At 42.7% G+C, this 24,280-nt stretch overlaps 1 protein-coding gene across 2 annotated transcripts in view; it reads left to right on the forward strand.

Moving 5' to 3' along the window:
* Nucleotides 1-23,973, forward strand: part of EIF6 (eukaryotic translation initiation factor 6) — a 59,079-nt gene extending 35,106 nt beyond the window's left edge. For both annotated transcript variants that reach the window (XM_088442794.1, XM_088442795.1), the window contains exon 7: nt 23,732-23,973. In XM_088442794.1, the coding sequence (XP_088298920.1) occupies nt 23,732-23,741 (10 nt within the window). In that variant the 3' untranslated portion in view covers nt 23,742-23,973. The remainder of the gene's footprint in view (nt 1-23,731) is intronic.
* Nucleotides 23,974-24,280: the final 307 nt, after the last annotated feature.

Consider the following 24,280-nt stretch of genomic DNA (forward strand, 5'->3'; position numbering starts at 1 on the left):
TCTCTAAAGAGAAAATAATAACAATGTCACATGGAAGACACATTTTTGTGACATACAGTGAATCTCGAAAGTATTCACAACGCTTCACTTTTTCCACATTTTATGTTACAGCCATATTTCAAAATGGAATAAATTAATTTTGTCCTCAAAATTCTACACACAATACCCCATAATGACAACGTGTAAAATGTTTGAGAATTTTGCTAATTTAACTTAAAAAAAACAAAAAAAAAAACTAATCACACGTACATAAGTATTCACAACCTTTGCTCAATATTTTGTTGATGCACCTTTGGCAGCAATTACAGCCTCAAGTCTTTTTGAATATGATGCCACAAGCTTGGCACACCTATCTTTGGGCAGTTTCGCCCATTCCTCTTTGCAGCACACCTCAAGCTCCATCAGGTTGGATGGGAAGCATCGGTGCACAGCCATTTTCAGATCTCTCCAGAGATGTTCAATTGGATTCAAGTCTGGGCTCTGGCTGGGCCACTCCAAGGACTTGCACAGAGTTGTCCTAAAGCCACTCCTTTGATATCTTGGCTGTGTGCTTTGGTTCGTTTTCCTGCTGAAAGATGAACCGTCGCCCAAGTCTGAGGTAAAGAGCGCTCTGGAGCAGGTTTTCACCCAGGATGTCTGTGTACATTGCTGCATTCATCTTTCCCTCTAACCTGACTAGTCTCCTAGTTCCTGCTGCTGAAAAACATCCCCACAGCATGATGCTGCCATCACCATGCTTCACTGTAGGGATGGTATTGGCTTGGTGAGTGGTGCCCGGTTTGCTCCAAACAGAACGCCTGGCACTCACGCCAAAGAGTTCAATCTTTGTCTCGTCAGACCAGAGAGTCCTTCAGGTGCATTTTGGCAAACTGTAGGTGTGCTGCCATGTGCTTTTTACTAAGGAGTGGCTTCCTTTTGGCCACTCTAATGTACAGGCCTGATTGGTGGATTGCTGCAGAGATGGTTGTCCTTCTGGAAGGTTCTCTCTCGACACAGGAATGCTGTAACTCTGACAGAGTGACCATCGGGTTCTTTGTCACCTCCTTGACTAGGGCCCTTCTCTCCCGATCGCTAAGTTTAGACGGCCGGCCAACTCTAGGAAGAGTCCTGGTGGTTCCGAACTTCTTCCATTTACGGATGATGGAGGCCAGTGTGCTCATTTGGACCTTCAAAGCAGCAGATATTTTTCTGTACCCTACCCCAGATTTGTGCCTCGAGACAGTCCTGTCTCTGAGGTCTACAGACTATTCCTTGGACTTCATTCTTGGTTTGTGCTCTGTCAAGTGTGGGACCTTATATAGACAGGTGTATGCCTTTCAAAATCATGTCCAATCAACTGAATTTACCTCAGGTGGGCTCCAATTAAGCTGTAGGAACATCTCAAGGATGATCAGTGGAAACAGGATGCACCTGAGCTCAATTTTGAGCTTCATGGCAAAGACCATGAATATTTATGTACATGTGATTTCTTAGTGTATTTTGAGATTTTTGCAAATTTAATTAAAAATAAAAAAAGTTTTTTACACGTCATTATGGGGTATTGTGTGTAGAATTTTGAGGACAAAAATGACTTTATTCCATTTTGGAATGAGGCTATAACATAACAAAATGTGGAAAAAGTGAAGCGTTGTGAATACTTTCCGGATGCACTGTACCTGACCACAGTGTCACATACAAGACCATTATACATTCTAATACTAAATACAATTATCCTTTCAATTTTTTTATTTTTAGATAAACTGAAGAATTTCTTTTGTGCACAAATAAATGTATTTTGTAATGTACACCAAATTAATCTCCGGGTAAAAATATTGGGCAGAGTCATGGATTTGACTGTATAAGTATTTTCTGATACACAGTAATCCAGAATACAACTTTTTTTTTTTTTTTTTTTTTGATGATGCAGTTTCATTCAGAACACATTGAAAATAGAGACTACAGTAAATACACAATGGACTATTTGAGTAAGGTATAGATGGGTTAAAATGCATACTCGACAATGTTGATGCAGAGAAGAACCTGCAACAAAAAGGAAAATTTATATGATCTTATATTATGTATGAATATACAATAACCGTTGGTTTATGATCACTTATTCATATATTATATCAAAATATCACAATATATTTCTATTTGCAGTATCATGAGTGATATTACAGTATACAATTCAAAGGACACTCACAAAAATTAAAAGGATAGGATGTTACTTTTACCCAGCTGTTCAGAATATATTTTATCTAGACTATTTTTATTCCAATAACATAAAAGCAAAACCATACACAAATGACACAGATTTAGTCAAATCATGCAACGAGTTGTGTGGTTTCTGTATAGCTATAAATGGGATGCAGTCAGGAAGCAGACAGTCTAATCCCGGCAGGTGTCTAATGACAGGCGTCCAAATCCTGACACCTGTCATTTTACCTATGGGAGCCCGACGCCTGGCATACCAATCGAAGGAAAGGGAGGGATAGGTTAGGGGCTCTTGGGGGGGGGGGGGGGGTTAGGCTTGGGGAAGGGAGGGTTAGGTTAGGCACCCCTGGGGGGAGGTTAGGGTTAGGCACTATTTTAGGGTTAGGCAACCCTAAGGGAGGGTTAGGGGGGGTAAGCTTAGCGAATACTTAAAATACTTACCTGTCAGGATCTTCACTGCCGGTCTTCCAGCGTTGGGATTTGACATGCATCCGGCGGTATTTCATACTGATCCCCTATAAACACCTTGGTAACAAAATAACCAATTAATCAAAAAGTCACACAAGGGTGACACAACTTTAATCCAAAGTTGTGACAGATTCTATAGTTTCTGTAAAGCTATAAACACTTTTGCAATAAAATAACCACTTAATTATATAATACAATTGCTGTGGTTTAGAAAAATAGTGAAACAATGTCAGTGAGGCAGATGTCTGAGTTGTAACTCTACAGATCAAAACCAGTATAAACCTGTAAACTGCATTATTGCAAACAGGCAATGTCGGGGTATGCATTGCCAAGATCACAATTAGAAAATAGGTCACTTCTGCTGTTCGTTAAATGCTAGCTGGCATGGATCCTGTTGCTCAAAGCATTGCAGGATTCCTACGCCTGACCGAATGAGACAGTGAATATGAGGGAGAAGCGAAATACCTGTGTATGTCACTAATGAAATGAAGGATCAGCATTACTCTCCAGGCTGTAAGGTAATTCTCGTCTCCATCGGTGGGAGCCCCTGTACTGTATGCGCGTTTCACCTGGGCTTGTTCACCAGTTCAGTTTAGCCTACTCTCCTATTGGTCTTATCTAAAGTATTATCAAGGAACTAATCACCTCTTCTATAGAGGTGATGGACTTACTGGCTATCAAACCGAAGATGGACAGAAGATCTGGATAGTAATTTCTTGGATGATAAAATATAAGGGAACCACATTATAAATTGGGAAGAAGACTTGAAGAAACTCTCACTCTTTGCAGAATACTAAGAGTTAATTGTGACCTTACTAGTCTAGAAAATTACAGAAATCTAAAGATTGCCCCAAGAGAATTGAAACCGAAAGTCTTCCCATCATTCAATCGCATTACTGAAAATCTGAACAAGGAGTGGGAAGACTGCCTACTTAAATGCTCCCAAGAACTAATTATTATTCTAATCAAACATGACCATTTAGTATTGGAGGCCTGTACAAAGGAGAGAGAAATTAGGCCAGAAATTGGAATCTTTTAAAAAAAATACATTTCCTTTCAAAAGCAATTTGAATTAAAGACTTGGAGGTGTACGAAAACACGACAATAGAGAGGAAGAAATCCAAGTTCATCAGGGTTAAACAGGACTTTCATATGGGTAGAATTTTTTAAGTGGAGTAGGTTTAATAGAAGAGAGACTAGAGATCCCCAATCAATATTCCTCTACGAAAAATGTAGTCCTCTGTAACAGAGGACAACATAGACCCGATTTCATCATATTCTTATTGAGCTATAGAAGAGATCATTTTACTCTTTTAGAAAACCGCCAAAGAGCGAGAGGAAGACCACCAAAAGGAAGATGAGGAGAAGCCTCAATAGAAAAGGATTACACAAGATGGGACTCCCCGTCGCCATCAAGGTACCAAACGAGACCCTTTAAGGAGATGAACAAAATTCTTCCACTCTAAAAATCATCAACCTCCGTACACGTCCTAACAGAAGGCTAAATTTAAATTTTTTCCAAAGGCCTTTTTCTTTCCCATCTCTCTGGAGGTTTGTGTTTTCATGAACTCGCACTCCAGAGATCTAGATAAAATGCATGTTGAAAACGGACGTACTCAACATGAACTTCAAAGAAAAAAAAGTTTTAGAAGAAATGAAAAGCTGGGAAGATGTCTTACTCAAACCTTCAGTAAAGGGAGGCATATATACAAGTTGACCACAGCAACTGTTAAAAGAGAATCCTTTTTAATCGTACGGATAATTTTGTAATCTATTACATGAGGATTATTGATAAAGGTCTAAAGGAAGGCATCATTAATAAATATGAATATCATTTTCTTAGTCACCAACCCGAAGATCCCATTCTTTTTATCTTCCAAAAGTACACAAAAACCATCAAGAACCACTTGGTAGACCCATTGTCTCAGAGATAGGTGGACTTTTGGAGAAAGCCAACAATTTCCTGGATGTACATCTGGGACAGCATGTTCTAGAACTTCCCTCATACATACAGGACACTGTAGATGATTTAAGAAAGATCCATGACGTTAAATTTAGAGACCACCATATTTTATCAGCCTGGAACTTGAAGCCTTATATACAAGCATTAATGGTCAAGTACTTTCTACCATGGAAGATTTTGACGAATTCAAAGAATTATTTTTGGAATGCTTACATTTCGTCTTACATTTTAATGACTTTACTTTTTGACGATAAGTATGTCCAGAGCCAAGGTACAGCTATGGGGCAGTGTGTGCACCAACCTACGCAAACCTGTACTTTGGTTGTGAAACGGAATATGTATTTTGTGATGAGAACGACATCTACACACAGAACATCAGCATGTGGCTCAGATATATAGTCGTTGTGTTCCTGGTATGTGAAGGCGAGTTAGATTCCTTCGATAACTTTGTACATGCTTTGAACAACAATGACCTTAATCTGAGACTAACCTTTGATATCAACAAGGAAAGATTCTGCTACCTGGATCTTTTAATATACAGAGGAGACTATAACACAATCGACATCTCTGTATAAAAAGACCACAGCTACCAATAGACTACTGCATTTCTTGAGCTTGCATCTTTCCTCTACCTTACACAGTATCCTGAAGGGAGAGTTTCTTAGACTGGAAAGAAACTGCTCCAATGATTTATCTTTAAAAAATCAAAAGTATTGAACTGATGAGAAGATTAAAAGAACGTGGGTATAGTGGAAGATTTATTAAAAAGGCCAAAAAAGTTAGACCAAAAGAACAGGGAGACCCTTATGTTTAGGCAGCAAATACACAAACCAATTGAGAACCAGAAAATCAGATTTGTAGAATGGAAAATTATACAGGAAATCATTCAAACCCATTGGCTAATTATCTTAACAGACCCTTAACATCTTAAAGAAAAATTGGATATGAGTTGTAGGAGATCTCTCAACCTTTAATGATGAATTGATCCACAGTCACTATACCAAAAGTCACCCCAAAAAGCCATTAAGAAAAGGCACGTGCGCTTGTGGTACAAGCAAAACATGTGAGTACATAAGAGCTCAATTCTGGATAAATACGGCAACACCATTAACATACAATTTATGAACTTCGTGCAATTAATGTCATATATTGTATTACTTGTGATTGTCAAACAATGTATGTAGGGATGACCAAGCAAATGCTCAAACAGAGAGCACTTGAGCACTTAGGTTCCATAAGAAATGCGGCATCTGATCTCTCTCTAAAAACAAAACCACTGTTGCAAGACACTTTCATTTTGGAAAGAACCACCTAAGGATAAGAGGAATTACTCTACTTTTTAGATTGGGTCCTCTATCCTTCCATGGCCTTCATGAATTGCTTAATTTCAGAGTCTTTCTCCCAACTTAATTTATTTTCCACTTTGAATCCACTCTTTCTGGGCATATTAATTTAAATATTTTTTCCTATTACTCCAATAGGAGAGTGGGCTAGGCTGAGCTTGTGAACAATCCCATTCCTTTACGAGTAAAACGCACATCCAGTACAGGGGCTCCCGTCAGCGCCAACAGGAACTCCCTTACAGCTTGGAGAGTAATGCAGGTATTTCTTTTATCCTTTGTAGTCACTCTCATTCGGTCTGGTGGCGGAAACCTGCAATGCTTTGAACAACAAGATCCATGCCGGCTAACATTTAACGAATGGCAGAAGTGACCTATCTCCTTTTCTAATTGTATTTTCGATATCACATACCTCAACATAACCTATTCACTTCATTATAGCACAGGCAATGTAAAGGTTTTGCTCTGTAGAGTTACAACTCCTCTGTTCTTTTTACTATCTGTCACTGACACACACGTGAGAGTACAAAGATGTCTGCCTCACTGACTGTAACTTTGTTTCCTTATTTTTTCTAAACAACAACAATTGCATTATATGATGAAGTGGTTATTGCAAAATTGTTTTATAGCTATACGTAAATTATGGATTAACCTTCTGAAGAAACCGTGGGTTGAAGTCCTGGAGAAACAGGTCAAGGACTTTGCTGCTACTGCACCTGTTTTTGCATCTGCACTGTAAATATAACTACCGACTATTTGATCTCACCACCCGATTACCTGGAAGCCGCTTACCACTGCTAATCTCTGTTAGCTATACGCTATCACAGGTTTCCCCTTACAGCCTTAGGACGATGACCGCTGGTCCGTAATACACGTTAGGAGTGGGAGCGCTACTGATGCTGGGAGTGCAGTGTTACCCGACGGTTGGGATCCTGCTTGCCAACACAGGGTGCTTTCTACGTTGGAACCACAGCCGCAACAATTGCAACTCATACTGCGGTAGTATAACCTATTAGTGGAACCAGCACACCGTACAGGACTTTTTACTTCCCCCTCTGCTACTTCTTACAGGGACTTCTTGTGGTAAGAGATTTCACCAATATCTCTTGTTAACCATTAACTACTGTCTCTTGGATTATTGGCACACATGTGACTGTAAGTTGGCTACAGTGCTTTAAATATCCACATCTACAATAGCTTGTAACTAAATATTGTCACTTATTTGAATGGACAGTCACTTAGTACAATGAACACCACCACTATAGCCAATTGTGAGGTTTATTCATGAACTGAGCCAGTATTCACTAATTGAACAGGGTACTATTAAGTGGCGTTTGTTTATGTATGAATGTACTTTTCTATTTACTACTGCTGATGCGATTTAGGTGCTGCCAATATATGTTTTAAACTGTTGTCTAATAAAGGTTCTCTTTCTGTACTCAATCCTCAGGCTGAGCGATCCATTTTATTTGTCACCTTTTGGATTAAGTCTGTGTCACTCTTATGTGTCTTATTTGATTGTGGTTATTTTGTTGCCAAGGTGTTTATAGCTATACAGAAGCCACACAACTAGTTGCATAATTTGACTAAATCAATGTCTCTAGTGTATGGTTTTGCAGTTAGGTTATTGGGATAAAAATTGTTTAGATAAAATATATTCTGAACAGCTGGTTCAAAAGTAACACACCATATCCTTTGTACGTTTTGAGAGTGTCCTTTGAATTGTATATAGTGACACTTTGTAATCACTTATCTGCATTATTTATGTCTGCCTATTAACTGTACTGTATCACTTTGAACTGTTGAATCATATCACTCCTGACCCTGCAAATAGAAATATATATTGTGATATTTTGACATATATCATTTGAATAAGTGATCATGAACCAAGTTATTGTATATCCATACGTAATATAAGATCATCTGAACCTTGTATCACCTTTTACATTTAGCTAGCTAACAGCACTGCAATTTTTCAGTGATCATAGATCAGTGGTTATTTTATACCAATAATTGTTCTCCATTATAGGATAAATCTCTCTCTCACTGAATCTTTTCTCACAAATACGGAGAGTCTACAACTGACTTTGTTTGACTGGGTGAAACTACCCAGTCAAACAAAAGATTGTTTCATAAAGTGAAACTTTTTATAGACACATTTACAGTACAATTGTTTATGAAAAGTGTTCTGTGTGTCTTTATTGGAAATAATTTTAAATTTAACAGGATATAATTATTGTTAATTAGCACCACATATCTGTGGTTATGATTTTGCAAATGTGTTCTTTTTCCACATATTTTAACTAATAAGTTATAATTTAACATTTTATATATCATATTTCTTCCTATTCATTCAAAAAAGTTGTCCCCCCACATAGGGTTCTTACTTTTTGTTGCAGGCTCTTCCTTGCATCAACATTGTAGAATATGCTTTTGTATTGTTAACCCAGGGGAGCACCACCAACCTGTGCAAGTGTAGGCTACATAGTAGCCTAATAATTTTACTCATTTCATCATTATTTTCCTGTGCTGGTTATCTATGCTTTTTTTATAGATGGGTTAAAGTAAACACAAACTGAATCATACCTTAAATATAGTTTCTACTTCAGGATCCATAGAAGGTCCACAGGGTGACCTTGGGGCATAGGTGATGCAGAGTCATCTGGGCACCTTACACAGTCAATTTTTCTCCCAGGATGCAACGGGTCTCCCTCTATACCACTGCCCCCGGGCCAGAGGCTCCTCGGTTTCATTGGGTGCCCGGCCGGAGTTGGGTCACTGAACACGCAGTTGGGGCTGTTGCTGACTGCCCCTGAAGTTTGAAGATTCTTCTAGTGCGAACAGTCCAGTGGAAGTTCACACTGCCCGCATCATCACCCATCTGGCACCGAGACACCGGTACTGATCTGGGGGTTTCTCGGCGGGCCTCTGGGGTCTTGGCTAGCAGAGACCCCGGGGGATCCCTAGACTGCGGCCGGACACTACGGGGCAGCAGGTAAGTGTACCGAATCAGTCTTTTTCCTCCAGGGCTGGGGACTCCCTGGGGTTGACAGCGTGTGTATCCAGGCACTGAGTCCTGCACTTCCACAAAACCGTCTGGGATGGCGGGCTGGAGTTTGCGGGGGTTAATCGCTGGCCTGGGGAGGCAGCCTTCCCTGTTTCACAGCCGGCTCCTCCCCGCTGCACAACGCGCCTTTCCACCGCGGTCTGGCTGGGCTATGACGGCTTAATTCTTCCGGCTCCACCCCCCATGAGTTCTTCAACGGCCATTTTTCCTGGCTGCGTGTTGCAGATCTCGGCGGGCGGTGCGGAGTATGGGTCCCCCTACATACCTCTCCTGATGGTGGTCAGTGTATGTAGCACTTTGTCCCACTAGATGCTAAGTCTGTGTAGTTGACCAGTAAGTGCCATTAAGTGCAGGTATTGTTGTTGTTCTGCATTTGTCTGCGACTATGCTAGTGCTGTCTGAGTTTCTTTTTCTATAACTGTCAGCCATTTTTTGCTATCCCTGTACCTATTCTGAGCCATAGCACTGGTGTTGTGCGGGTGTGGCTAAAGTTGCTGTCTGTGACCTTACTACACAGTCACATCTATAGAGTGGGTATCCTCTTCACTATGGTAGTGAGAGTGATATGCCTAATTTGGCTCCTACTAAGCTGCTCTGTAAAAGATGTACAGCGGTGTTCGGGGTGGGAGACATTACCACTGAGAAGTTATGTTTGCGGTGTTATACACCTCCAGGTCCCTCTGCGGCTTCTGCCACTCAGCAGGAGCCACCATGGAAGTGCTTTGCAAAGGCACTAACGGCCATTGCGGGGCATTTGACAGGCGCTCCTGGGTTTCCCCAGTTGGGTTTTTAACAGCAGCACCTTATGCCAGCACAGAATCTGCTGCAACAGTCTACACCTATGCAGGTGTTGCCTCCCCATTGGGTTAATACATTTCCCGCTGTGTTGCAGAATGCGACTGAGGTACTGCAAAATGACGCACCAGTCAGCAGACCAGCTAAAAGGGTCTTGCTGTCGTCGCAATCTACTGTGTGTAATGACGATGATGAATCATCTGATGATGGACAGCTCCCCGATGAGTCTGACTCTGATCTCCTTCCTCAGGAGGCAGAGTGCAAGTAAAAAATATACATTCCAGGTCTGATACAGGCTGTGATGGCAGCCCTCCCCGATCATTGAGGAGGATGAGCCTCCTGCGCCTAAGTCTAAGCATGCATATTACATGGAAGAAAAAGTGGTTGAGACTATATTCCTGATGTCTGATCAACTGGTGAATCACTTTTGGAGGTAGCTTGGAAAACGCCAGGGAAGCGTTATCAACCACAGAAGCATCTAGCCTCAGCTTATCCTTTTGCTGAAAATTATTTTACCAAGTGGGAGACTCCACCAGCGGTGGATTCCCATGTCACACGCGCATGGTGAAAAGCGCAACGCTACCTATACCTTCCATGTCGTTCCTGAAGGATTCTACAGATAGGAAGGTAGAGGTCTGCTTTTAAATCTGTTTATTCTCTTTCGGGGGCTGCGTGTAGACCAGCTATGGCTATTTGCTGGGTGACTCGGTCCATGGATTGTTGGGCTAATAGCCTGTGAACATCCTTGGCCCCAAATGCTACCAAGGAACAGCTGAATCTTGTGGGAAACTTCCGGGATTCTGGTACCTACATAAATGAGGCAGCATTAGATATTAGCCTATTAAATGCCAGGATTTCTTTGGCGGCCATTGCGGCTCGCTGCTCTTTGTGGCTCTGTTCTTGGAGGGCAGATGCGGACTTCAAGAGGGGGTTGGAGTGTTTGCCTTATGACGGAAAAGTTTTGCTAGGCCCTGATTTAGACAAGATTGTGAATACCTTAGCAGCAGCTAAGTCTGCCTTCTGCTCTGGCCTCTTTGGGGAGCTCGGACTCTGTCCTTTCGGACCTATCGAGCCCCAGGTAAGACTAGTACTCAGTCCTTTCTCAGGCCATCCACCGCCAAGAAATCCGCCAGGTCTAAGAAGCAGGCTTGGAGTACCAGACGTCTGTCTGCCAAGCCTGATGACAAGCCCTCCACCTGATGGGACGGGCCTCTTCCTGGGGATCCCAGGGTGGGAGGCTGACTTCTTCAGTTTGCCCAGTACTCGTGTAAGACTATCACGGATTCCTGGGTGAGGGAAGTGGTCTCTGGAGTACGCTCTTTCCTTCCACAGAAGGCTTCCCCATCAATTCTTTTGCACAGGAATTCCGAAAAACACGGACAAGGCTTTGGCTATTCAAGAGGTGGTACAATCCATGCTGCAGGCAGGTGTCATTGTACCGGTCCCGTTGTCCCAAAGGGGAACGGGTGGTTATTCCAGCCTTTTTATAGTCCAGAAGCCAAATGGTTCTTACCGTCCTATTCTCAAACTCAGGTCCCTGAACAAATTCCTTGGTACCCAGGATGGAAACCCTACGATCAATTATACTGGCTATGGAACCTGGGGATTTTATGGTATCCCTGGCTATTCAGGATGCATACCTGCATATTCCGATTCGCCAACGTTTTCTCAGGTTTGCTGTGTCACAACATTTCCAGTTTCAGGCTCTGCCGTTGGGCTTTGCAACTGCACCTCGGATGTTTACAAAGGTCATGGCGGTAATAGCAGCCCATCTGCGGCTGCAGGGGATCTGCCTGTTACCATACCTGGATGACCTCTTACTGCTAGCAGGGTCCCCAGAGGTGCTTCACCACCACCTGCAGCTAACGATATTTGTGCTCCAGGTACATGGGTGGTTGGTCAATTGGAAGAAGTCCTCACTGATTCCGTCTCAAAGGATGCTCCATCTGGGAGCTCTGTTGGATTCACAACAGCAAAGGATTTTTCTGAAAGCAGAAAAGATCTCCACTTTGCAGACACGTGTACGCAGATGCCTTCACAGTTGCCGAGTGTCAGTCCACTCAGAAATGTAGTTACTGGGATCTATGCTGTCAATGTTCGACATGGTGGAGTATGCCCGGTTTCATTCCCGGCCTCTGCAGCAATTGATCCTCTCCAAGTGGGACTGATTTCCCCATCATATGCAGATTCAAATGATGGTGCTCTCGCCGGAGGTGCGCCTGTCTCTGACTTGGTGGCTACAGACGATCCATCTCATCAGGGGCATCCCTTTTGGATCTCGCACTGGGTACTTCTGACGATGGATGCCAGTCTTTGAGGTTGGGGCACAGTGACAGGTCTACACTCCTTTCAGGGAAGGTAGACCGCAGAGGAATCTGCACTACCAATCAACATATTGGAACTTCGAGCAGTCTTCAGGGCCCTACAACAAGCCAGGCTGCTGCTTCACGGAAAGCCCGTGCAAGTGCAGTCAGAAACACCACGACGGTGGCTTACCTAAACCATCAAGCAGGAACTCCGAAGTCAGGCAGCAATGACAGAGGTGTCCCGCATTCTGACATGGGCAGAAGGCCATCTACCAGCCATATCGGTGCTGTTCATTCCAGGAGTGCTGAATTGGGAAGCAGACTTCCTCAGCCATCACAACGTGCATCCCGGGGAATGGTCTCTTCACCAAGAGCTGTTTCAGCTCCTAGTGGACAAGTGGGGCCTTCCAGACCTGGAACTCATGGCCTCTCAACTAAATCACAAGCTGCCACAGTATGGATCCAGGACAAGAGACGCCATTGCTCTCTTGGTGGACGTTCCAGTTTGTACCTGTTCCCTCCAATCTCCCTTTCTCATGTTCTTTGAAAGTTCAAACAAGAGGGAGGCACGGTCCTGCTGGTGGCTCCAGCGTGGCCCCATGGTCTCTCCATCGACACTCCGTGGCTGTTGCCTCAACGTCCGGACCTGTTGTTTCGGGGTCCTTGCCTCTACCCAGATCTGGGTCGTCTGTCTTTGACGGCGTTGCTCTTCGACATCCCTCTTAAGTACCATGGGTTTTTCCGGCTCTGTTAACGCCATGCTCAGAGCACGTAAATCTGCTTCTGCTAGAACTTACGACAGGGTATGGCATACCTATTTTGAATGGTGTCATCCAAAAAGTTATGACCCCCAGGTGTTTAGGATATCCAGTGTGTTAGCTTTCCTGCAGGTGGATTTGGAACTTGGTCTCCGCCTTGCTACACATCCGCACGTTTTTGAAGGGGGTCCTTCGCATCCAGCCGCCCTTTGCCTCTCCTGTATCGCCTTGGGATTTGGCTTTTGTCCTTAGGGCCCTCCCTTTGAACCACTGGGCTCAGTGGCCCACAAATGGCTTACTGCCAAGACTATTTTTCTTCTGGCCATTGCTTCTGCCAGAAGAGTCTACGATTTGGGGTGCTCTCGTCGTTCCCCACTTCTAGTTTTTCACAGGGACAAGGCAGTGCTTCGAACTCGCCCTGGGTTCCTTCCTAAGGTGGTCTCTAGTTTCCACATTAATAAGGAAATTATTGTGCCGGCCTTTAATTCCCCAGACCTCTCGGCAGGTGAGGCCTCATTGGATGTGGTACGAGCCCTCAAGGTTTATGTGGATCGTACCAGTTCTTTTAGGAAATCAGACTACTTGTTTGTACTTTATGGTTTCCACAAGAGGGGATGGCCAGCCAATAAACAAACTTTGGCTAGATTGCTTTGTATGACTATCTCTGAGGCTTACACTCATGAAAGCCTTCCTGTGCCGCCCTCTGTTACTGCTCATTCTACTCGGTCTGTGGGTCCTTCGTGGGCAGCTCGTCGTGGTGCCTCGGCTGTTCAGCTTTGTTAGGCGGCCACATTGTCTTCTATCCAGACCTTTTTTATGCTTTTCATACCTTTGCCACTCAGGATGCTTCCTTCAGGCGGCGGAATCTTTCTGCACAGGAGTGTCCCCTGCCTTGAAGGTACTGCTTTGGGACATCCCCAAGGTCACCCTGTGAACCTTCTATGGATCCTGAAGTAGAAAAGTAGAGATATGGTAAGAACTTACCCCTGTTATCTCTTTCTATGAGGTCCACAGGGCACCCGCCATGATGCACCTGTGCTTCAGTTGGGCTTCACTCTGGTCACCGGTTTTCCGCCTCCTTCTGTGTGAGAATGTAATTCTAGTGTGTTCCAGACTTTCTTCGCTCTCCTTTTTTTTTTTTTATCCTCCGGTCTTTTGGTTTGCTACGTAACTGAGGAGCCTCTGGCCCGGGGCGGGGTATAGAGGGAGACCCGTTGCATCCTGGGAGAAAAAATTACTGCGTAAAGTGCCCGGATGACTCTGCATCACCTATACCCCAAGGTCACCTTGTGGACCCTATGGACCTTGTAGAAAAAGAGATGACAAGGGTAAGTTCTTACCATATCTCTACTTTTCTCTGAATATTTTGCACAACACTCAATATGCAATTTTATGTCTAGAGCCAAGCTTTTGGGACAAAAAGTTAACCAAAAGAAAGATCAGTTTTTTCAGTATGAATGTAAAGCCTTATTAAAAAAAAAAAAAAAAAAAAATAAGATCCACTTTCTTGTGCTGAAAATTAAGTTTTCCTTAATCTTTTTCTCTAGCTCAGGTGCTTTTGTTCCTTCAGGCCAGTCTAAAAATAGGTCTTCACATAGGTTCACTTACAGTGTAGGTGTCTGCACTGTTAATATGCTTTCAGAGAAGTTTGGCTCTGATCCTGGAGGTTAAGACATTTATTCAGGAGGTTTTACACATTCAGCCTTCTTATGTTTATCCTATAGATCCATGAGACGTTAACTTTGTTTTATCAACTCTTCAGTTACCACCATTTGAACTCTTTGGGTGGAATTCAAGTTTTTGACTTGTCTTGTAAGTCTCCTTTTCTAGTGATACATGAAGATAAGGCAGTATTAAGCATGAAGCTATCCTTTTAAACTGAAGGTGGTATCTGCTCTTTACCTTAATCAATCACATTGTCATTCCTGATATTGGGAAATCTAGTATTATAACCAACCAGGGTCAGTTGTCACTCTTGGATGTAGCTAGACATTGTTTATCTTTATGGAATGGTCAGTATACATAAGACCGTTTACTCGTACTTTGATACTAAAAAGGGAGGTTGACCAGCATCTATACAGACTATAGCTAGATGTATTAGGTCTATGATTCAGCAAGCTTATCTGGGAGCTTGATGTCCAGTTTCATCTTGAATCTTGTCTCATTCCACTTGGATGATTGGGACTTCGTGGGCTATGTGGCATTGTGCTTTTGCAGAGCAGTTATTTAGAGCAGCCACATGGTCATCTATTCATACATTTACAAAATTTTACTGATTTTTTGAGTTTGCATCCAAAGATGATTACTTTTGGAATAATAGTATTGTGTTCACGTCTTAGTGTACCCTCCCTTAGGGACAGCTGTGGAATGTCCCCATGGTCCGCGGTGACCTTCTGATGGATGAGAGAAAAAATAACAACCAAAATTCTATTGTTAAATCCCTTTCTCAGAGTCCATCTGGGGGACATTGCGAACCCCCTTTTTGTTTTGTAAGAATGGAGTGACTTATGTAATTATTTTTCAAATCTTTTTTTCTTGGGATTTGGAAGTTAAAACTAAGGTACTGGTAAGAGAGGAGGACTTAAGTGCCAGCTCCTATACCCTCAATACACCTTTTGATCAGCAGATAAACTCGGAGAAAGGGACTCAACAGTACGTACCAAAAATATTTGCTCCTCTGCATATGTATGTATGTATGTATATATATATGTATGTATGTGTGTGTATATGTGTGTGTGTGTGTGTATATATGTATATATGTGTATATATATATATATATATATATAATATACACACACACGTTGCAAGGAAGGACTGGCACTCAATGCTTCCTGGTAGTATAATGAAAGGATGCCTTCAGTGGGAGTACAAATAAACCACAAGAAAAACTGCAGCACTCCACGATGAATACGTGAATAAAACTTGTATTTGGCAATAAGCTGCCTACGTTTCAGAGCTGCGCTCTTCTTATTTTTCAAGGCAGCCAAATACAGCATACAAAAAGTGATAACGTTGCATGCTGTATTTGGCTGCCTTGAAAAAAAAGAGTATGTGTGTGTGTATATATATATATACATCACACACACACACACACACACACACACACACACACACACACACACACACACACACACACACACACACACAGAGTCAGGTGCATAAATATTGGGACATTGACAGAATTTTCATATTTTGGCCTCTATTCACCACCACAATGGCTTTGAAATGAAACAAACAACATGTGCTTTAACTGCAGACTTTCAGATTTAATTTGAGGGTAATTACATCCAAATCAGGTGAACGGTGTAGGAATTACAATGGTTTCTATATGTGCCTCCCACTTTTTAAGGGGCCAAAAGTAATGGGACTATCAACTCAAAAGCTATTTCATGGACAGGTGTGGGCTATTCCCTCGTTATTTCATTATCAATTAAGCAGCTAAAAGGTCTGGAGTTGATTCTAGGTGTGACATTTGCATTTGGAATCAGTTGCTGTCAACTCTCAATATGAGATCCAAAGAGCTGTCACTATCAGTGAAGCAAGCCATCATTAGGCTGAAAAATCAAAACAAACCCATCAGAGAGATAGCAAAAACATTAGGTGTGGCCAAATCAACTGTTTGGAACATTCTTAAAAAGAAAGAACACACCGGAGAGCTCAGCAACACCAAAACCGGAAGACCACGGAAAACAACTGTGGTGAATGACAGAAGAATTAGTTCCCTGGTGAAGAAAAACCCCTTCACAACAGTTGGCCAAATCAAGAACACTCTCCAGGAGGTAGGTTTATATGTGTCAAAGTCAAATATCAAGAGAAGACTTCACAAGAGTGATTATAGAGGGTCACAACAAGATGTAAACCATTGGCGAGCCTCAAAAACAGGAAGACCAGATTAGAGTTTGCCAAACAACATCTAAAAAAGCCATTACAGTTCTGGAACAACATCCTATGGACAGATGAGACAAAGATCAACTTGTACCAGAGTGATGGGAAGAGAAGAGTATGGAGAAGGAAAGGAACTGCTCATGATCCAAAACATACCACCTCATCAGTGAAGCATGGTGGTGGTAGTGTCATGGCGTGGGCATGTATGGCTGCCAATGGAACTGGTTCCCTTGTATTTATTGATGATGTGACTGCTGACAAAAGCAGCAGAATGAATTCTGAAGTGTTTCGGGCAATATATGCTCATATTCAGTGAAATGCTTCAAAACTCATTGGACGGCGCTTCACAGTGCAGATGGACAATGACCCGAAGCATACTGCAAAAGCAACCAAAGAGTTTTTTAAGGCTAAAAAGTGGAATGTTATGCAATGGCCAAGTCAATCCCCTGACCTGAATCCGATTGAGCATGCATTTCACTTGATGAAGACAAAACTTTAGGGAAAATGCCCCAAGAACAAGCAGGAACTGAATACATTTGCAGTAGAGGCCTGGCAGAGCATCACCAGGGATGAAACCCAGCATCTGGTGATGTCTATGCGTTCCAGACTTCAGGCTGCAATTGCCTGCAAAGGATTTGCAACAAAGTATTAAAAAGTGAAAGTTAGATTTAGGATTGTTTAGTTTGTCCCACTACTTTTGGCCCCTTAAAAAGTGGGAGGCACATATAGAAACCGTTGTAATTCCTACACCGTTCACCTGATTTGGATGTAATTACCCTCAAATGAAATCTGAAAGTCTGCAGTTAAATCACATCTTGTTTGTTTCATTTCAAAGCCATTGTGGTGGTGAATAGAGGCCAAAATATGAAAATACTGTCAATGTCCCAATATTTATTCACCTGACTAATATATATATATATATATATATATATATATATATATATATATATATATATATATATATATAGTGATGTCGGGATAGCGGGTCCCTCTCCTGGGGTCGATGGACACCACCTTACACACAGCAGCCAGGCATCAGCACTCCAGTCGTGGATTTTCGTGCAAGATGGACGGTGCCAATTTTTATTGTGCAATATCAACAATCAAATAAACAAAACATAAAATAAACCCTAGCCTGGCTGGGCACTAACTAGACAGTAAGTTCCCTATCTAACAGAACACTAAACAAAATCCCCGTCCACAGTACCTTCTGGTTTACAGCCAACAGTGTCTCAGAGCAAGCTAACCTGCGGCCTGCTCTCCCAGGTATGAGACACTCGGCTATGAAAAAACCCTGGTTATGTGAGCCACTTTCAGGTGGAGGCCCTAATGAGCCTGCTACCAGGCTGAAAGGCCCAAAACCTGGAGTGGCCTGTGGATGGAGCCCTCCCTCTCCTCACATCCACACCCCCAGGACCCATTCCGGCTTTTCACAGAATCCGACATTTCTAGTCTGCTTATCCAACAGACTTCTCCTGGAGTTTTTAAAAGACATAAGACAGGAGTCTGGGACATATATAGCAGCCATTCCACACTTATCCAGTGCTTCTCTCACAATATATATATTCACACAGTATGAGTGTATGTGTGTATGTATATGTATATATGTATATATATATATATATGTGTGTGTGTGTTGTAGGACAGCGCACAAATCAATGTCCCAGATGAAAAATGTCGAAACTTCAGTTTTATACACTGATCCTTAAGTGAAGGAGGCAGCAGTCTTTTAGTGTTTCCGTGTGGCAGACTGATGTGGTTAATCTGAAAAGAAGGGGGGTAGAAGGCATGCGCCTAATAGTGTAGTAGGTTGAAATAATGGGGTGCACGTGCTCCAAAGTGATTGTGCATACCAAAAATTAATTCTTTAATGCTTATCTGAAAATCCACTCCGGTAGGTCAGCAGATGGAATAGATCCTGGACTCTTGGTACTTATGAAGACCTGATATGGAGGGGCTCAGAGCCATATAGAGAGAAATAAATAGTGTAGTACTTCCTGGAAATGGTATATACGCTAACTGAATGTTATATGCGTCCCAGATAGCACTTGAAATACAGCATGTAATTGAAGGTTCCTGTCCACTCCTCCAGTATCCCTTAGTACTCCCAGCAATTCCTCATGTGAGTAAATTTATAAGCTTTAGGATCAAGCAAAAGATGACCAAATATCAGTGATGATATTTCAAAGGAGGGGGCGTTTATTACAGTATACAATGGATATGGGAAATAGGAACAAACAACAATGGTTAAAACAAAGTAAATAGAAAATGTGCTTATCTGCATATATCCAAGGTTTTTAGGAATGGCTGGTATAGTGGTCCCCAACGCGTTTCGTCCTGGGGTAGACTTAAATATTGGCAGCGGACGCAGAATCAAAGAGCTGTGGCAGCACTTCCAGTCACGGGAAGTGTATTATTTGGATCGGAACTAGATAAGTGGATTTCTTAGGCTACATGAGGTAAATCCACTTATCTTCCTTCTGCTGCTCTTCCCCCTGAAGATCTTACTCTGGACACTCGTTTCGGTCTTTTCGCACCCCGGTTCACGTTGTTGCTTCAGAGGACCATCAGCAACCTCCCTTGATTCCAGACGTTGGGGCAGAGCAGCAGCAGCAACAACCTCTGCTCTGCAGGAGGTTAAGACCACTACCAAGCCCAGTGCATGACGGGCTTCCCTCTCTTTTTTTTATTTTTAACCACAGGTTTACCAGTTTCCAACGACAAGTATCGTTCTGCAATAAGCAATAGACGAGCTTCTATCCGCAAGAGTGGTGGTACCAGTTCCCGTACATCAGACTGGAAAGGGTTTTTACTACAGTCTCTTCGTGGTAGTCAGACCTATTCTGAACTTGAAGGATCTCAATCCATACCTAAAGATTTTCAATTTCAAGATGGAATCCCTTCAGTCGATGATTGCGGGACTGGAGGAAGGCGAATTCATGGTATCTCTGGATATCAAGGATGCCTACCTTCACATCCCTATCTGGCCTCACCAGGCGTTTCTGAGATTCGCAGATCGGAATTCATATTTCCAGTTTCGGGTCTTACCCTTTGGCTTATCAGCCCCCAGGGTATTCACAAAGGTCATGGCTGTGATGATGTCTCCTTCGGAAACAATGGATCATTATCCCTTACCTGGACGATGTACTGCTGAAGTCACATTCCACGGACCAATTACTGCAGAACATCACAGTGATGCACAACCTTCTCATTCGTCATAGATGGATACTGAATTTCCCCAAGTCTCATCTGCAACCGACGCAGAGGTTGCATTTTCTGGGAATGATCATGGACACATTGTCTCAGCATGTGTTCCTCCTTCGGGAAAAGGTAACTTCCATTCAGGAGATGGTGAGGACGGTCCTTCGACGTTGTCAGGTTTTGGTGCATGTGTGCATCCGACTCCTGTGGAAGATGGTGGCGGCCTTCGAAGGTCATTCTTTACTGTCATTTTCACTCCAGGACTTTTCAGCTAGATCTCTCACAATGGACAGGATCCCATCTTTTCTGTCACCATCAGGTAAGTTTAAGTCCCAGAACTTGGATATCCCTTCTCTGGTGGTTGAACTCTGTTCACCTACTGGAGGGAAAGAGATTTGGAGTGTGGGATTGGACTCTCCTCAACACAGATGTGAGTCTGACAGGCTGTGCTGCTATGATTCAAGAACATCACTTCCAGGGCCACTGGAAATCACAGAAAGCAGGTCTGCCGATAAACATATTGGAACTAAGGGCAGTCGTTTACGCTATCCAGACAGCAGATCACCTGTTGCGGGACCGAGCAGTCAGGGTCCAGTCGGGCAACGCCACGACAGTGGCATAAATAAACAGTCAAGGCGGCACCAGAAGTCGAGCATCTATGAAGGAAGTAAGCCGGATTCTAATCTTGGCGGAAAAGTTTGCAAAGGCAATTTCAGCAATCTTGATTCTGGGCGTCAAAACTTGGGAGGCAGACTACCTCACTGGCAGGACATGCATCCAGGGGAACGGGCACTACATCTTCAAGTTTTTCACCAGCTAGTCCAACGGTGAGGTCTTCCGCAGGTCGACCTCATGGCATCCAGACAAAATAATCAACTGCCTCTCTACTGCTCTTGGATGAGAGATCCGCAGGCAGTGGCAGTGGATGCACTGTCAGTACAGTCGCAGTTCCAATTTGTCTATCTTCCCTCTTCTCCCTCGAATCCTACAACGCATCAAAAGAGAGAAGGCCAAGGTTCTATTGGTAGCACCGGACTGGCCTCGCAGAGCTTGGTATTCCAACATTTAACTTCTGCTGATCGACAATCTGTGACCCCTACCACTGAGAGAAGATCTATTACTTCAGGGTCCTTTAGTGTATCCAGACTTAAAGCGGCTATGTTTGACGGTGTGGCTGTTGAAAGGGCCATCTTAAGACTTAGAGGGATCCCATCCAGGCTAATCCCTACTATGCTCAGAGCCCGAAAAGAAGTTACTTCAAAACATTACCACCGTATTTGGAAGGCTTATGTTTCATGATGTGAACGTAGAGGATCTCCGCCTACAGAATTCTACCTAACCTGATTTCTGCTTCTTCTGCAGTCAGGTCTCAGCAGGTCTGCGTTTTTAAGTTCTCTAAAAGTCCAAACTTCAGCTCACTGTTTTCTTCCAAAAGAAATTGGCCTTGATACCGGATGTACAGACTTTTCTGCAAGGTGTGATTAGGTTATAGCCACCCTTTGTTCCTCCTACAGCTCCATGGGACTTGGATCTACTCCTTTCCTTCTTACAGTCCTCCCTGTTCGAACCTTTGGAGTCTGTGGAGTTAAAATACCTTTCATGGAATGTTACACTTCTGGCATCAGCTTAGGAGGGTGTCAGAACTGGGAGCTCTATCCTGTCATCTTCCATATTTTATATTTCATGAGGATAGAGCGGAACTCTGTACTAGAATGGATTTTCTTCCTAAGGTGATTTTGGCTTTCCACATCAACCAACCTATTGTGGTACCTGTTCTTCCACAGGAATCACCTTTCGTCAAGTTCCTTAGATGATGTTAGGGCTCTTCGGATGTATGTGGAAAGGACTTATACGTAAAGGCTATACGTAACATATACGTAGGCTATACGTAAAACGAACACTGTTTTGTACGATGCTGCTCGTCCTGGTTGACCAGCTTCCAAACAGTCGCTGACTCGCTGAATTCGCCTGACCATCAGACAGGCGTATATGGCCTCATCTAGAGAGCCTCCACCTTCTATTACAGCACATTCCACTCGCTCAGTGGGTGCCTTGTAGGAGGCTGCTCGCGGGGTATTTATGGAATCTTGCCGGACAGCCACTTGGTCGGGCCGGCATACTTTTGTTTCTACAGATTCTACACGTTCGCGGCCACTGCAGCGCAGTTTGGCCGGTCTGTTTTGCAGGGTTCTCAGCACTCTTCCACCCGTGATGGGAGCTCTGGGACGTCCCCACTGTCTTGAAGCCTCCAGTGTCCTCTATTGATGAAGGAGAAAACAGGATTTCGGTACTTACCGATAAATCCCTTTCTCTGATTCCATAGGGGACACTGGACGCCCACCCTGCACTATTCCTTCCTGCCACGCTTGTGGTCCTTTTTACATTATGACTGTTAGACACCTGTTTGCCGTGTTTGTTTTCTTTCAAACTTTTCAAATATTTTGTGTAATTTCGCCTCCTCCTGTTCTGTTCATCATTTTTCTCTGCTCCCCTCGGGCACAGTTTCCTTAGACTGGGCTTGTAGGTGGGGTATAGAGGGGGGGGAGCTAGTCACTTCAAAAAAATTTCAAGTGCCAGCTCCACTCAGCTCCGTCTATACCCTACTGTCGTGAAGCCTCCATTGTCCCCTATGGAATCAGAGAAAGGGATTTATCGGTAAGTACCAAAATCCTGTTTTATCAATGAACAAAATGCAAAGTGAATGAACAGAAGAGAAATCTAGATCAAAGAAATATTTGGTGTGACCACCCTTTGCCTTCAAAATGGCATCAATATTTCTTGGTACACTTGCACACAGTTTTTTGAAGGAACTCAGCAGGGAGGTTGTTCAAACATCTTTGAGAACTAACCACAGATCTTCTGTGTATGAAGGCTTGCTCAAATCCTTCTCTTTTCATGTAGCAAAGCAGAAAAGAAATATGCCCGTGTTCGGTGTTACCCATATCATATATGGTACCAGCAGCATGGCAATTTTAATGCCACAAAACAGAAAAGCTTTTGCTATCGGCGCTAACAATAATATACTGCAAATTTATAGGTGTGCAGCAAATAAAACAAAGGGGATTTTGTCATGATTTGATCAAAGCATTTAAACCTGCAGCCCAGCATCAAGGGACTCCATTTTTCTGCAGATCCCTAACACTAGCATATATGCCCAGCACATCATTACATTGCAGTTAAATGTACTCACCTCCTAGATACAGAGGGACACATTTATACAGGGGCTGGCTGTTAGCCACACCCAACTAGGCCCTTTATAGCCTTAATTGAAAGCTGCCATGATAGCACAAGGCAAATTTTTGAAACAAAACAGAAAATAAATATGCCCGCGCTCTTCATGTAGTTCCAGATAAACTCGATAATGATGAGATCAGGGCTCTGTGTGGGCCATATCATCACTTCCAGGACTCCTTGTTATTAGTAGATGCTCCAGTTCCTCAGGTTTCTCTGCTTGTAGCTGAAGTTTCACTGTAGTGTTTTTGAGAGAATTAGTTGCAGGAAATTTGCAGTGTAGGAAAAGCTACAAGACTTATTTCCTGAAATATATTGAGTTCTTATAAGGTTCTGCAATGTTTACATATATTCTTATGTATCTACTAGTAAACTTATTTGCAGTCTTTTATTTTATCTCCTTTGGTCATTTTTAATGTGTTTAATGTTTTCTGCCTACTTTTTTATATAGCAAAACTGAAAACTACTTAATAAAAATAGCATTGCATTGCTCAACTGATATTTCTTGCTATTTTGTTTTTCAGTTTAACATAAATGGTTCAGTGCAGAAGACCGCATCCAATTTGGTGACAGACAGCTGCTCCTCTTCATATGATTACAACCATTAGATAAAGAGGAAATTATTGCTATATGTTCTTTAGACTGCATCTATACATTGTTTTCTGAAATAAATTAATATCTATCTACTTGTGACAACAAGTGTTCAGCCTGCTTAATGCACCAATGCTATTTTCTGAATAATAGTAAATAAATTTTTCTAACTCAACCGTCACTTGATTTTATTAAGGTGACTGTGTGTGTATATATGTATGTCGAAAATAAATATATATATATAATATATATATAATTATACAGTGCTAGTCAAAAGTTTGGACACACCGCCTCATTCAATGGTTTTTGTTTAAATGATTTTCAACATAGTAGATTAATGGTGCATACACACGGTCAGATTTTTCCTTCAGATATGAACGATAACGATTTAAAAATCGTTCAGTCGTTCATATCTGAAGGAAAATCTGACATACCTGAACGATGGACGATCAACGATGCACGTTCCCGATGGTCAGATAACG

Source organism: Taudactylus pleione, unplaced genomic scaffold (assembly GCF_031769625.1).
Source record: "Taudactylus pleione unplaced genomic scaffold, aTauple2 ptg000317l, whole genome shotgun sequence".
NCBI lineage: Eukaryota > Metazoa > Chordata > Amphibia > Anura > Myobatrachidae > Taudactylus > Taudactylus pleione.